This window comes from Corvus moneduloides, chromosome 2 (genome assembly GCF_009650955.1).
Source record: "Corvus moneduloides isolate bCorMon1 chromosome 2, bCorMon1.pri, whole genome shotgun sequence".
Lineage (NCBI taxonomy): Eukaryota > Metazoa > Chordata > Aves > Passeriformes > Corvidae > Corvus > Corvus moneduloides.
In genome coordinates this window covers 87,143,689-87,159,567 of record NC_045477.1, presented here as the reverse complement: position 1 = coordinate 87,159,567, position 15,879 = coordinate 87,143,689, and the positions used below count along the sequence as shown (strand labels likewise).

The 15,879-nt window shown below is 43.3% G+C and overlaps 2 protein-coding genes across 7 annotated transcripts in view; both read right to left on the bottom strand.

Annotated features, from left to right (window-relative positions):
* Positions 1-15,765, bottom strand: part of DHRSX (dehydrogenase/reductase X-linked) — a 163,083-nt gene extending 147,318 nt beyond the window's left edge. Inside the window, exons 1-2 of one of the 2 annotated variants that reach the window (XM_032100196.1) lie at positions 15,505-15,765; positions 14,797-14,850 (exon numbers count right to left, since the gene is read on the bottom strand). In XM_032100196.1, the coding sequence (XP_031956087.1) occupies positions 14,797-14,850; positions 15,505-15,616 (166 nt within the window). In that variant the 5' untranslated portion in view covers positions 15,617-15,765. The remainder of the gene's footprint in view (positions 1-14,796; positions 14,851-15,504) is intronic. The other variant, XM_032100197.1, reaches the window with a different exon arrangement.
* Positions 2,838-15,879, bottom strand: part of ZBED1 (zinc finger BED-type containing 1) — a 53,194-nt gene continuing 40,152 nt past the window's right edge. For 2 of the 5 annotated variants that reach the window (XM_032100194.1, XM_032100195.1), the window contains one exon: positions 2,838-8,523. In XM_032100194.1, the coding sequence (XP_031956085.1) occupies positions 6,385-8,472 (2,088 nt within the window). In that variant the 5' untranslated portion in view covers positions 8,473-8,523 and the 3' untranslated portion in view covers positions 2,838-6,384. Of the gene's footprint in view, positions 8,524-10,683; positions 10,817-14,796; positions 14,970-15,504; positions 15,594-15,879 lie in introns of those variants that run through there. The other 3 variants (XM_032100193.1, XM_032100192.1, XM_032100190.1) reach the window with 3 other exon arrangements.

Here is a 15,879-nt window from a genome sequence, read left to right as displayed (position 1 = left end):
GGACCCACTTCCTGTCTGTTCCCATAAGTAAAGCAATCATATTTTTCACATTTAATTGTAATCTGTTCATGTAAGTTCTGCTGTGTGCTCAAGAAACTTTTATTTGGTGCCAAACCACTAAGTGCATCCCAGAGCACAAACTCACACCAAACTGCACCATCACCCATAAAACAGAACAGTGCATTGCTTGCAAAAGCACTTTATTTTTCTCTCACACACACATCAGAAGGTCATGTTTGAGAAGATGAAGGTTTCCCTTGGAGCACAGCATTCACATGGGACGGGATGTTTCTGGCATGAACTCTCCTGATGCTGACTTGACATCTTCCTTGTTATGACTGCAAATTCCTATCACTGTAAACCTCACTGATGACTCATGAGAAAAAAAGCAAACAAAAAAAGCAAAAACAAAAAAAGGAGAATTAAACCCTTTCAATTTCAGTGTCTGTAAAGACACAGTGATATACAAAATGTCTCAAATTTAAAAGCAAAGCACTATCCATTGGAGAAATAAAAAACTAATATTTCTATCCTAACTGCAAGTATTTGGGGACAACGAACAGACAGAAGATTGCATGTAATCAAAGAAACTGCCTTTTTAAAAATAACCTTACTCTGCATTGTTTGGGGAAGCACTGTTGAACATGACATCATGCACATGCAGCTATGGACAAATACAGTCATATTTTCAGTGAACTAAGTAAAACAAAGGGATTAATTCTCTACAGATATATCTGAATTATTAGGCTATCACAAACATTTACGGATGCATTTTAATTAGTCTTCTACCTAAAAGTGTTAAAATAAAGACAACATTTCTCACTTATTTCAAATGAAAGTATTCCCTCCTGTCTCGGTTATACTTACAAACAGGACTGCCCTACTGCTTCTGATAGCTGAATCTTGGTGTACCTCTGACCATGACATTTACTCCAGGAAAACCACTCTAAATGTTACCACCAAAATATCTACCAAATAGGAAATGTAGCTTTACTGTCTATATAAAATATTTATTTAAATGTCACAGAACACTCTTTTCTGTGTAAGTATTAAACACGTAACTATTTGAATAATCACAAAATTTCCCAGGCACAGCTTTGGCCTGGACCACAAACCAGTATCTTTTTATGGTGCCTTAAACCACCATCTAAGGAGACCAGCACAGATACTGTTTCTACCCTGACATGCTTATTATGCCTTTGACTCTGAGTGTAGCTTCCTAGCTGTGCTGAGCTCAATTCCTCAGCATATTCCCCTTACATAGGCAATTTTGGTCCAGTTGAGCCATGTGTTCCAGTGCACATCACTGTGGGGAGAGGAATCATTGGCTCTGCCTTTTCACACCATGGCACAGGTGCTGTAGCCCCAGCAGAGTGGAATAAGAACGTAGTTTAAACTCATTTTAAACTGAATTTTATCTGCTCTCCAAGAAGTCTCTCTATAAGAGAAGAAGCTGGAGTTCTCCTCCCTACTGCTCCCACATGGCATTCTGCTCAGGCAGGACCAGAGAGAGGACAGGACAGAGGATTTGGTAAACTCAAGTAACTGGAAGTAAATACTAATTGTGATGCAAGGAAACCACAACACCAGTGCAGCACCTGGTGCTGCATCTTTTCAAAACCTCTGAAAAAAAATACATCTGATCATCATTTCAAAGCACTGCAGATGGCAGCATCACTTTTGTGATCTTCTGGAAGCAAGAGAAATCAATACCACTCAGTGTGGAAATGTCAACAGAAATGCTCAAAAATCTTAGTATTTTAACAATTCCAAGTTCTCATTTGAAATTAGTTGCTGCAACAGCCTTTGAATTTTTAAAAAGATCTAAACCAAATTGTGTTTTTAAAACACAAGGTGAGCTCAAAGACAGTGGTTTGTTTTTCTTTTTTTCCATTTTTTTAATGCTAAATTCAATTCAACTTGGGGCATTTTAACCCAACTTCAGGATTGGGTTAAAATGAAAGGGACTGCAAGAGCAGTAAAAATCAATTCAATTGATTTTTATTTTTCAATAATTTCAATAAATAAAGGGAATTCTTTTGTATGCAAAAATGGTAGCATCATAAACTGCGAGATGTTTTGAAATCAGTTTAAATAATATCATTAAGACATGCTTTACTGATGTGCTCTTAAGGCAAACATAAAATTAAGCTGTATCTTTAAGTTCTCTCTACAGCACCAAATAATGTTACTAAAAACACAAAACCAATTTCCACAATTTCCCTATGTCCCCTAAAAATGTTTTGAATTTAGCAGAAATTAATTTGGAGGAGATATGGCAAGACAGACCATACAGTCTGGTCCAAAGCAAAAAAAAAAAAAAGCCACAAAACTTAAGAGACCAGGAAAGTCCTATCAGTGGAGATAAAAAGACAGTCTAGACTAGGTAACACCACCAGAACCAGCATCACCAGATCTTCAGAAGGACACTCAGAAATGGAGACTACCAAAAGGAGTATGGTGTGCAGAGATTAAAATGTAATTTTTCCAACATAAAGTTTCCTTTACCCAGCTGTCATGGAATATGTAAAATACACTACTTCTGTGTTCATAGCCATGCACTTCCCCTCCTTCAGAAATGATGTCCTCACGCAGCCCCTTCTTTTTAAGCTGTCACACAAAAAGGACAAAAATCAAGAACTACACATCACTTTTAAAGTTTTCAGAAGTCCTATAAAATATTAAAAATAATCAATTTGTGTTTCTTTTGCTTTTAATATTCCTGCCTGCTTACAAAAGCTCCTGTAAAGCTAATTGGACACCATGACATTGGTTAAAGAAAACGCTTGAAAATAATCTAAGAGACTGCTGCAATAGAAACTTAAAACAATACACCCTTTCCATAAATAATACAAAACTTTATTGCCCTCATTTAAACCAAAGCATTTCAGACATTGTTTGCTGGAAAAATTCACCTTTTCAACTTCAGGCTTTTCTCTTTGTCTTCACATAATCCCTGATGGCATAGGGAGGCGAAATGCGTACAAAGGTTGGTCAGAAACACAAAACACCCTTTAGTTAAATTGTTACCCCAAGAAACCTCAGCTAGCCCACCGACTTTTAACCCTGAATTTCCAACATCTAGTTGGTGACAAAGGGCTATTCTTCTTTTGACACAGAGTATGTACTTTGAGAACCTGTTCAAAAATTCACTTTTTCAGCATGAAAACACTCAAAAGCTGCAGTTCGTTCCTCTATTGCCCCTTCAAAAAGATGTCTCAGCCGTACTGAAGAGAAAAGGAAAGGTTAGGCTGTGGATTCAACATAGCTGTCAAGAAACACAAACATAAAGTTGACTTAGTAGCATTATCAGGAAATGTGTTCTGGGCCCACCCTTGGCAGTAACATCAGGGTTAACTCAAGTTGTAGCAATATTTAAAACAGCTCTGCAATTTTCCTTCTCCACCCAACTAAACAACAGAAAATCTTGTCAATAAATGAAAAACACCACACGTATTTAAGCAACAGAAATCATCTAAACTTCCAACATTTTTCATCCTCATTTTTTTTAATCCAAAAGATTTATACAGCATTTTTAAAAAATAACTTACAGGATCAAAAGGAAAATAAATGCATAGCTTTAAATCCTCAGAATACAACCTCCCCCTGTTGCGGAAGAGTTCAAAGTCATAAAGTGCTGCAGATATGACCACACATCAGACAAATAATCTAGTAACTAACTTATTTTTCTGGTTTATTTAACAATATTCCAGGCTTAGAACATTAAATAAAAATCTCACAGACAATGGGTAAGACTAACAGTGGTTTTGCTCCTTTTTTTTTCTTTTTCTTCTCCTTTTTTTAAAAGAATGTTGAGACACATCAATGGAACCGACTACAATTTTATTTTGGATACCAAAAAATAAAAAGAAGCTGGAAGGAAGAGAGTAGTGCATTGCACTGATCTCGGTAAAACTGCTTGTAAGCATCACTGGTTTTGTTCAGCCCTAGGAGGATGAAGATGAATACAATGCTGCCAACAGGGGAAGGCCAAGTGCGGACCAGGGGAGCGGTGCTCTGGGCTTTGCCTTGGTTGTGAGGACACAGCTTTACATTATGCTCATCTAAGACAAGATCCACACACTTTGCACCAGCATTTGTGCAGCTCCTGGAGGGAGGGCTTGCAGTGGTGGTAACAGCTGCTGCAAGCGATGGCCATAAAAACCAAGAGGTCTTCCTGGCAGATTGCTGGGGTGTCACAGGAGCTCAGGTATCTCACTCCCTTTTGTAACTTGACTTTGTTGCCCACACAGATAGCTTACGCACCCGCGGGATTCTGCGTTTTGCACCTTGGGCAATCACATACACCTCTTCAGTGGATGTGGAGAGGAGCAACATGCAACAGGATGCACGGTGCGTGTACTTTGTACAAGCGCAAATCAGTTTTCAGGGGGCTGGAAAGAAAAACCCCAGGCTTACTAACAGCCAAACACAGACCGCACCACCTGCTAACAGCATTTTTCCCAGGCTTAAACATTTTTGTTTATGTAGTTTGCGATTACTTGCTTCCTGTTCCTTCAGCCTAACTTCTGTCCTCCCTCCTCACTCACCCACCTGTTCCCGCCACCTACAAAGAACACAGAGGCCTCAAACTTCCAAAAACTATTAAACCAAACCATAAACAAAATTTGGCAATAGATTCAATTCCATTGCCATTCTCATTTTTGTATGTTCCTGCTGTCTGTGCCTTTTTTACAACCCAATGTCCATGGGTGCCACTGTGATGAAAAAACCCCAGCTTTCTTCCTCCAGAACAGTAACAGACAGATATTGTTTAACATAGTTGTAGACTTACACCGGGGGGGTGGGGGTGGTGAGACACCAGTAACAGAAATAAAATCCCAAGCAAACCTCGATTGTAACCGGAAAATGCCAAGACTCCTCCACTGCACCTCAGAGAAAAAACCTGGTGCATCCTACTCTGTGTCTAGGGTAAACTCTAATCATGTTTATGACCTGCAGTATTTCAAAAGAGATTGAGGGGGGGGTCTCAGGTTGGTTTCCTTTCTTTTTTCGTGTTTGTCAAGTTCTCAAAAGGGATTAAAACACTTATGCTTAGAGACACAAAGGGAGCAGTTACAACACACAACTAATCGGAAACAGTACTCAAACATTAGACTGGATGGGACTAAAGTTCACTCTCCAAACTGAATCAAAAAGAGATGAGAAAAAAGTTTTTAAGTGCTAATGGAATAAAAAACAATTTTAAAGACTCACTAAATACATGTGAGGAAATGGAGGGGTCCCCTTCTTTTAAATATATTTACATAATATTAAAGCTTTTTATTTTGCTTTTCTTGCCAACAAAATTTTCTAGCTACCCTGGGCAAAGTCCCCATTAAATGAAGATGTTAAGGATTTTATAACACAGACAAACTGTTAGACCTGTGGCCTGTAGACATCTCCCTGCCCTCTCCATCCCTCTCTCCCTCCCTCCCTTACCAAAGGGCTGATGCCTTGCCTGCTACACACCATGTGGCATCAGCCACGGCATCGGCCCAAGGTGAAGGTAACACAACACTGCCTCGACCCCACACTTGGTTACCACTTTGCAAAAGCACAAGAGACTACAATCAGGGCTTGCTTAGACACAAAGCAAAACAAACAAAAAACCAATTTTGCCATTTAGCTGCAGTTAAATGGTAAAACTGGACTAATGTGGACACAGCAATACCAGTTTAAAAGTGTTTGTATCGTTTACACCGCACTGGAAAGGAAAATAAATTATCCTGGTATAAATGCACCCAAACTACAGCCTATGCCAGCACAGTATCAGTTAAAATAATAACACATCAGTCCCCTAACCAACAGAATTATCCCAGCTGAACTTTTCTAGCATAGAGCAGACCTAAGACATGAGGTAGTGAAAATCAGGCTCAAGATCTTTTTTCATTCCATAGCAACAATATATTCTAAAAATATTCACTGCTCAGATTTATGGATTTTAAAAACATTTTAAAATCCAAAATTTAAAGCTAGCATCCTGAGTCACACAGGATTTACAAATGGAGGCATAAATTTTAAAAATTTCCTCAAGGTCCTAACTCAGGAAAATAATTTTATGATAGAAAGCACATAAGCATGTGTTTGTCTCCCACTGAAACAAGTGGATAGGAAGCACATGGATAAGTGCTTTCTGAAATCTGGGCCACAGTCAGAAACCACGGTCTTTGTAGAATTTATTTCCTCATTCATTTCAGTGCTGTTTAATCACAAGTCATTCATGTTTTAAGACAGTGGGAAAAACACAGACAATGGAAGCTAAATCAAGTTTGTTACAACTGTTCAATATTTACAGCATTCATAGCACAAAACAGAAGAATTTTTGGTAACTTAAGACAAATACCTGTTCTCTTTGTTATTAAATGTACCGCAGCAGTCCTGTTAAACAAACCCACTGTCTCGAATATTAAAGAAATTATTGTTTATGTTTACCGAGTCATTTAAATTAAAAATCTGTTCCTGTTCCAAACCCCACTCTCCTTCGTCTTCGTCCTCCGGTTCTGCCTCAGACCCATTCCGACTGTTTTCATACAAAAAGATCTGCTCATCCACATGAGCCGGGGCTAACCGGTTTCTCTTTGCACTCACAACATTAGCAGAAGAACCAAAAAGGCGTTCAGGGAAGACCCTTGTGGCCAGAATACACCAGTATTTTTGAAGAACCTTTGGTAAAACTGGAAACAGCGCTAGTCTGTCAGACCACCACTTCAATGGGTCCTCATTCAAACCGAGGACCTTTTGTGACTTGAAGTTGCTCAACTCCTCAACGATTTGAGCATGCCATTCCTCCTGGTCTTCCACGCCTCCCGTCTGGCAAAAGATCTCTGCAAGCATGTTGTTGATGACACTGGTAGGAGGAGGAGTAGAGGAGATGATGATTTTTTTCATAGGGGGCTCTTCTGAAACAGTGAAGAATTTCTCTTCAGCTCTAAAGCTATTTTCTTTTACTTTCTCCAGCAGGCTTTTTGCTTCTTCCACCACTCTGTTTTCCACCTGCTGCCTTTCAAAGGCTGAAAGAAAAGGCAGTTTCTTGTAGCGGGGATCCAAGAAAGTTGCAACATTGAGAAACATGTCTATCTCAGGTGTGTGCTGGTAGGTGGTTGACAACTCTTTAGCAATCACCTCCTTTGCCATGCTGATTTCTTTCAAATCGTTCTCTTTGATGTTCAGAGTAGTATTCAGAAGCATGTGGAGAAGTGGCTTCACCATACTTATCGTCGGGTACTTTGAAGCAGACATCATCTCTGCAACCTGCTTGAAAGGCTGGAGCAGCTCCACCAGCCCTTCGATTGTATTCCACTCACTGGATTCCAGCATGAGGTGGTGGTTGTTGCTGTCCTCCACGAGAACAGCCGCAATGACAAACTGCTGCTCCTTGAGGCGCTGCAGCATAGCGAGCGTGCTTCCCCACCAGGAAACACGGTCACTTACCAGCATGCAGTGGAGAATATTCTGCTGCTTCTGCTTTTCGCTCAGCATGTACATTGCGACCGTAGACTGCTGAAAATACTCTACTAGCTTTCGGCACCTGGCAAGAAGGTTGCAGAGTTTGGGGAGCTGAAAAGCTTGTTGTATTCCTGCATTAAAAGTGTGCCCCAAACAAGGCATCTGTACGGGAATATCTAGGAGAGAGCAAGCTTTCACAATGTCTTTACTGTAATCTGTTGTAGCACCAAAGACTTTTGTATTGATCCCCCACTCAATGAATGTTTCATAAAGAACTCGTGTAATGGTCTCTGCAGTGTTATCCTCTGGTACTTCGAATGTTTTCAAACACCGTGAGTTCACAGCCAGGCAGTTGGCAGGACTGCTGCTGAGAAAGTGAACTGCCACGGTTACATATGACCTGTTCTGGTTTTCGCTCCTCCACATGTCCGTGGATATGCCACACCACAGAACCTCAGTGAGCTCTTTCAGCACAATTTCTCTAATAGCACTGTACTTTTCAGGAATCGCTTTTGTACAGAAGTACTTCCGGCTCGGAAGTTCATACCTGGGGTCTGCTGTTCTCAAGAGGGCCTTGAAGGTAGGTTCATCAACGATGGAGGCTGGATACATGCCCTCGCAAATTAAGCTGATGACTGCAGATGTCAGTTCCTGATGTTTTTTGTTTTCGTAGTTCTGGTAGGTCTTCATGATGAGGCTATCTTGAACAACCTGCTGTGATGACTCCGGCTTGATTTTTGAAAATGCTGTGGCAAAGGCTTCCCTCATTTGCTCAGTGTTACTTTTCACAAACTCACAGAATTCATCGGGGTGATTTTTCTCAAGGTGGTAGGAAAGGTTGGACGTGTTTCCTGAATAGGCAATCTGTGCCATGCAAATACGGCAGTAGATCTTCTTCCACTGTAATATGCATCCTTCTGCATTGGTATCAAACCCAAAGTACTTCCACACTTTACTCTTTGCTCTCGGGTGAGCCACTAACTTTAGGTCTGATGGGGAACCTTCTAAACTTTTATTCTCCATTGCTTCTTGGCCACCGTCCCACCTTTTGATCCTTCACTCATTAATGAGTACCTGATAAAGGCAGTAAGATAAAGATACAATGAGAAAGCACAAGTTTGACCACACTCAACTATGTGAAATCAGCGTTTCTGTGAATGTATCAAGAAACCTAATCACTAATTACATTTGCAAATTTAAAGATAAAATATGCAGGAAGTGTGACCTACAAGAAGCCCATTGGATTGTCAAAAATTAAAAAGGGTTTTAATATATCCCATTCTGCTGTGAAACTGAGCTAGAAGACCTGAGTAAATCTGTTTTTCTGGAATTTCATAATTCTGGGTAGAGAAAGCATAACCACCACCACAGACTTGATAACTTACTGTCACAAAAACTGGTCTTCTGCTACAGAATTTTCCTGCCTCTTAAGTTAGAACTAGACCAACATCCTCTTGCCAAAGAATTACTGAACTTCGCTGTTAACATTTATTTCAATTGAAACCTGGTACTGAAGGAGCAAAGGTTTTCTTGTTCGTTTATTTTGAAAGAAGTTCTGTTAGTTTGATCTAACTGTTCCAGCTTTTGCTTTAAAAAAAAAAAAAACCCATAATAAAAATCTGTGGTGCAAATTATGGCAATAATCTGCTCCTCTCAAATGTAAAGATGTTTTCTGACTGAAATACAAGGAAAAGGAGCTTGAACCTACATGCAGCTCAACAATACGTCTGACACCTTTCCTGTCCTTCTCTTTCTGAAATCAAAGTCATCTCCTGAAGTACTAGTTCACAATCCTGGTTCCTGGAATAATAGTGCATTATAATTACAGGAAAAGCAGACAGGGAAGCACTAATAAATGTTATTATGCACATCAGCTGGAAAATAATTTTGCTGCATTTTCTTCAAAAGGCTACAAAAGTTGGGAGGGGATGACACTAGAGATGAGTGTGGTGATAAGGCAAGACTTGGCAATCTGTACCTTGATTATCTGCACAGGAAAACTTCTTGCGCAGTCACACACTTGAGGCCTACAGTGTCTCTGTGAACAGTGCTGGCAGCTGGCACCCACCAGAGCTGATCTCACTTCACCAAAAAGCCAAGTCACAGCACAGTGCAATTGCACCCTGACACTTCCCTATTTCTTCCACACCACTGTGACAGCAACAAGCCCTTTTCCACGGCCTTGGCCAGCATTGGAAAAGAGAAGGAAGACATTAGGTAAACATAGATGCAGCCTCCTCCACAAAAATGCAGAGAAAGAGAACAGGAGAGGAACCTGAGGAGCATCAGACTGAAAACAATGGCACTGCTACTTCTCTGCTCCTTGGGAGCTGCACCTGTGCCCAAGCCCAGAAATCCTCAGGTGGCAAGACTGGCTGGTTAGGGCAGGAAGAAACAATCTGACTTTTTCATATTGCTGCAAGGGAATATTAAAAAAAAAAAAAAAAAAAAGTACATGTGCAAGCTTCCCTGGGGTGCTTTCTGTTGTTGGTGAACATTCCCAAAAAAACCAATTTTCTCTCTGAACTATAGCTGGTATTTTGCAATATTTTCTGAATGTCTTGAATGGAAAACCAAACACAGGTTAACCAATACCAAACATATTTATCTAAACACAGCTGTTGGTTTAGAAGCAGAATGAGAGATGCAGGGCAAGCATTTTATTGGATTTTTCTGAAGATTTACTTCTGGGTGTAGACACTTTGGGTTTTTTCCTGAGGGAGGGGCAATGTTCTGCCTACTAGCATGCCTTCTACTGTGATTCATTCAGTGCCTTTAAGTTGCCAGGATAAACTATTGATTCAACATGGTAATGCTGCCTAATTCCAAACATGTGCATATCAACAGCACCAAGGTATGCAATCCCACAAAAACTGATGATTTTGAAAGACCAAGTGGTGTAATGTGCAATGAGGTAACCCTGCCATGGCATCAGATAGTGCACTGACAAGACATGTCATATCGATACATATTATAGCTTTTAGATTCCTCCATTTCAATCCATGACATGTTATCTCGAGAAAGCACAGAGGCTCATGGCATTTCATTAAATCTTAAGAGTTTGCTCTGCAGTTACCTGGTAATTCCTGAAAGTAAGGAGGAAGGCACTGTAATAAAAGAGTTGATGCACCTTTAATATTTAAAATTAGTATGACACACCTTGGATCATAAAAAGTTCATCACCAACTGATAAAGTAGAAGTTATTTCAGAGTACGGGAGTGTTACAGACTCACCCCACTCTTCATTCTCATGTATGTCACAGCTTTGCCATCGTTCTGCGATGTATCAGGCACTTGGCAATAGTGGCCCAGAGCAGCATTGTCACAGCTAAGGATATGCCAGTGTAACACAGCCTTTAGTAGAATGCTGCAAAATACATTTCAGCTGTCATGATAGCTCAAATATAAACTGCTAATCATCTCTGCCTCTCATTGAGTGTTATATAGCATAACTGGCATTATGAACACAAAACAAAAACCCCACACCTCTCTTTTCTCTCCAAGAAGAGGTAAACTTTTGCACTTTCAGTGAAACAGTGCTCAGAGTCTACTCCTGGCAAAAACAACAGCAACCCTGAATTACTACGCACAGGAGAGCACCTTTGGAGAAGCTGCTGTTTGTTTCCCTTGCTTCCTCCATACAGCTGGCCAACACCATCAGCCAGTACTGAGGCAAGGCTTCTAAGAGCCGGCAGAGAGGATCCCCTGATGGCTTTCCAGTGAGCTCAGCTGCCACAGGAGGAGGAGGAGAAGGAAGAGTCCAGACTTTCTGGCCCTAGCACCTCATCCCTGCTGTTCTTGGGCCAGGCTGTGCTGTCTCCTCATAACTCTCAGACCACCCATCTCATTCTCCTAACACAAACCCAGAACTTCTCTCCCTAGGGCAGGCCTTGGGCCAAAATAATAATGCTAGTGATGACTTGTGTCGTGGAGGGCAGCCGTACTACCCTCGCAGGCAGGGCTCGGTTTCCCCAGTGGCGAAGAAAATTGGTTCAAAACCCACACAAGAGTCACTCAGATTGTGAAACCAAGCACGGGAATGTGAGGAAATGGGTGTGCAGACACCCTGCAACCTTAGCTCTGCCTCCCTGTGCATGCACAGCAATGGCACCCTGTGGGTATCCCTGTCCCACAACCTTTGTCTCAGTCAGTACAAGGGCAAGCATAAAGCAAGTGATTCCTCATTCTGAAACTAACTTAATAACTCTTTTAGGGACATGCGTGGGGAGAAGGTTTAACTGCTAGATGACACTGCATCTTTGCCTGCCATCAATCCTTCCTACCTGGTCACTTCTCTACCCATTTCTGGATGATTTAGAACCTGGAGCTCACACAGCTTTGAGCAGGAAGTGCTCAGTCTCTCACTACGCTTTACTCATATAAAGTAAGAGCCCTCAAAATATGAATCAAAATTAAGAGATGCATGATCCTAAATCAACATTTCACAATTAACTGTAAGGAAACTTAGTACAAATGAGGATACTGAATAACTAACAATTGGGGAAATAAAATACATGTATGAAATTTCAATCATTTTTAAGAAGAACAGGAGTCACCTTTAAAGTCTCCTGAACTTAATCCACATTACCACCTTCTTCAGATACAGTTTTCTACATATTACATGTTCCAAATTTAACTACAAAGACTTCAAAACTACTACATAAGACTCAGCATTTAGGTTTCTCCTACCAAATTTCAATGAGATATGTACAGTAGAAGAAAAAATGCAGGAGAAAGATGCCAAATAAATTCTTTGAGCAGCTTTTAATTATATGAAACATTTTTCTTATCAGTAGGATGACTTTTGGTGATCATATTTCCACTGGTAATATCCTGGTGTCACAATTAATATTAGTTTATCTTTTATCAATCCACTGATTAGATTGGTGTTTTTAAAAAGCTGTTTTAACCAAGAACTTAAGTCGTGCAGAGCTTTTTTTAATTCTTTCCAATTAATTAAGATTAAGCCCTGTAAAGAAGTCCAAGCAGGAATTTCTAAGGAAACTATTAATAGTTTAAACCATTGAACACTAAAACTACATATTAGCAGTTATACTGTTTATGCAATTAGTACTTGGAGAAATGTTTTTAACTTAAGTTCCCCTTTATTTCTGCACTTTCCTCTATGCTGATTTTAGTTAGCAAAGCAATCGCTGACTGCACACACTGTTTATAGTCCCAGCTCTGTATTTCCCTTCCCTGAGCTTCAAGATCAGAATTTTAGGTCAACTTCCCTACTCTGCGTTGAGGTGGGGGACATTCTCTTGAATAGACAATGTTACTATCTTTTCAGTTTGCAACTCGAAACAATTACCAAGTTTTTGCACTGAACTTAGATTTCAGAGATCAAAGTCTTTCCCCAAAAAACTGTCTTGAATCCCATCTACAAAAATCAGATGAACTCCAGTAGGATGTGAAAGAATACATGTCATGTTTAAAAGCACATGTGCCAAGAGCACGCAACTCTTAAGTAAGGATAAGGAAAAATAAAAGTGAAACTAGTTTTGTTTACTTGGATTAAAATCCTGAGCACTTCTTCACAAAAAGGAAACGAAAGCAAGCTTTTCTTGGAAAATTCAGAGGCAGAAGGGCTGCACGGAGACCAGAACCATTTACTCATCCACAAAGCTAAAGGACAAGCCAACAGGCATCTCTCTCTGTTAAATCTTCCAAATGAGATCTCCACTGCTGCTGTACAGAGAGTGGGAACTCTGACATGGAAACTGAGGTGAAGGAAGCCAGGATCAGAGGAATACCTATCTCTGCCTCCCTGTCCTGTCCTTCTCAGCCCCACTTTGCCACTCCAAGCTTTCCCCAGGAAGGCATTTTTACAATAAAATGCCTGTACTTGTGAGAGTTATGGACACCCCCTCAAAAAGATACAGAACATTTTAAACATATACACCTTTCTAGATTACTGTCTGAAAAAGGTACTCAGGATTTTCTTACAGAAATTGTAGTTTACTGATCCAAGCTTGTTCTAATAGCGCTTTTGCTTTTTGTTGCACTGACATCACTATTTTGAAGTTATTATGGAAACGAGGTTCATCTGGGTAAAAAGGTTCCAGTTGTTAAGGTGAATCACTTCTTTAAGCAATGGCTGGACACAGCGAGTCAAAGCACAGCAGCACGTAACTGCCAAGAGGGAACTGCATGCAAACAACTAGCTGAGAACGAAACCACTTGTCCTTGGAAAAAAAACATCCCAAGTTAGGGCTAAAAGAAAACTTTTCACATCTGTCAAATCTGCCTTGGTCCCACTTAGGCAAGTGACATTTCCCAGGTTGGATCTTCACCGCCTTCCTCCGGCATTTCCAAATTCAACACCTTTTTATTCAATAGCAGACTGCAACAAAACACTGGGTCATATTTTCGTCATGCTATTTCTCTGTGGTTCGAAAAAAGATTTAGAAAGTGTTACACACCCTAGGCAAAATACCCAAATTCCCTCTGCCAAGAAACGCTAATGCTAGAAAAATGCTCAGATGACTTCAAACCATATGCACATCTGCCCTTTTTGTCACCAGGGTCGTCTCGTTTGTTTGCGGGTTTTATTGCTGCCTTTTGAGAATGAGAAATCTCATCCAGCAGAAGAATAAGGAATGAACAAAAAGTAGACAAAATGCTACCCAACGATGCCACATGTGATAAGAAGAACGAATACTCTCCTATCGTGTGGTGTACTTGTTCCATCTCCTTCCCAGTACTTCAGATATTCTCTATGCCAATACCCTCATCTGCCTGAACTCCTTACTGAAACACTCGGCCCTCTCTATATTACTTTTTTTACTGTTCCTCTGGTTAAAAATATCAACAGGACCACAAAAGCTTACTTGTGGATAAGGACAGAAAGTTAAAGGCATGGACTTCAATGCTAGTGGTATGCTCAGCTCTGATGATAACCTACACATGTGTCTGAACTCATAGCTTGCTCTAAGTTTATAAACTCAGAAACGTTTTAGAGTCTTCGAGAGTAATGTGAGCAGATTGTTGTTTTTCTGGCAAACTCAAAGTTTCCCCTAAGTCAGCATTTAACATGCTGCTGATCCAAATCACTGAAAAAACCTAACTTCTCAACTTCTCAAACAACGACTAACCTAAAGTCCCTTAGAAAACCTACAAGTGTCACTCACTCGTCAGCTTAAAAGCTATCAGCGAGTGACAGCCGGTGTCAAATACTAAGATTTTGGAGCACAGGTACGTTCCCCTCCTGGAGCAGTCGGGACAGGGAGGCCGAAACCGGCGGTCCCAGCCGCCCCAGCGGGGTGGGGGCACGGCGGGCAGCAGCGGCAAGAGAACCCCGGCAGGGGGAAGCTGCCCGCCGCTACGCGCCTTCCAAGCACCTACCTGGGCTGAGGGAGGGAGCGCCCGCGCGGGTCTGAGCCGAGGTCTCAGGAAACACTGTCAGAGAGCCAAAGAGAGGAAGAGGAGAAGCGGGGACCCCCGGCCCACGAAGCCCCCACGCTGCCTCGAGAAGCCACAGTCAGGCCGGCGTGCAGCCAGGCGCCCGTCCTGGGCCCGGCCCCCCACCCCGCCCCGCCCCGCGTCCGGGGCGGCCGCGGCCCGGGGGCCGGACGGGGCGGTGGGGCCGGGGCCCGGCTCCGGCAGCGAGGGCGGGGTGCGTCGGGGGCGGGGAGGGCGCCCCGCCAGTCGCAGCCCCCCGGGGCCGCTGCCCTCGGGCGGTGCGGCGGGTCCTGCTCGGCCGGGCGAAGGGGAGCAGGGGAGGAGCCCGGCGGCGGCGCCCGTGCCCGGGCCGCCGCGGTGCCTCAGCCCCTGCCCCGCTGCGGGGGATGCGGCACGGGCCGGGCGCCCCGCGCTACAGCCAAGGTCGCGGCTGCCCTGCCCTGTCCTCTCCTCTCCTTCCCTTCCCTTCTCTTCACTGTCCGCCGCTCCCATCTGGGCCGCGCGGTCTCGGCCCCAGGGCCCCGGAACTGCCGCCTGCCCGCGGTGGGTGGGGGGAGGCGCGGCAAACTTTCCCCTCTTCGCGGCGGGGGCTGCCGCCCCCCGGCCCGGAGCCGCCCCGCCCCGCCCCGCGGCGCCGGCTGCAGTGCTCACCTGAGGCCGGGGGGCAGCGCGGCTGGAAGCGGCGGCGCAGCTGGTGCAGGATGACGCGGAGGCCGATGCAGTACACCCGGAGCAAGGGCACCAGCGCAGACAATAGCGACATGGCCGCCTCCCGCCCCGCGGCGGCAGCAGGCTCGGGGCGCGGCGGGGAAGGCACTGGGCGAGCAGGCGGCCGGCGCGGTGTTTCCGCCGGGCCGGGCCGGGGGGCGCGACGCGGCCCCCACCCACCCACGGAAGGGAAAGCGCCGCCGCTGTCACAAGCAGCGCCCGGGCTCGCCGCGGCTCCCGCCCTTCTGGGCATGTGCGGTGGCGGGGGAAGGGAAGGGGCGGCGGCGGGCGGACCGGCCTCGGCGGCGGCGGCAGCGA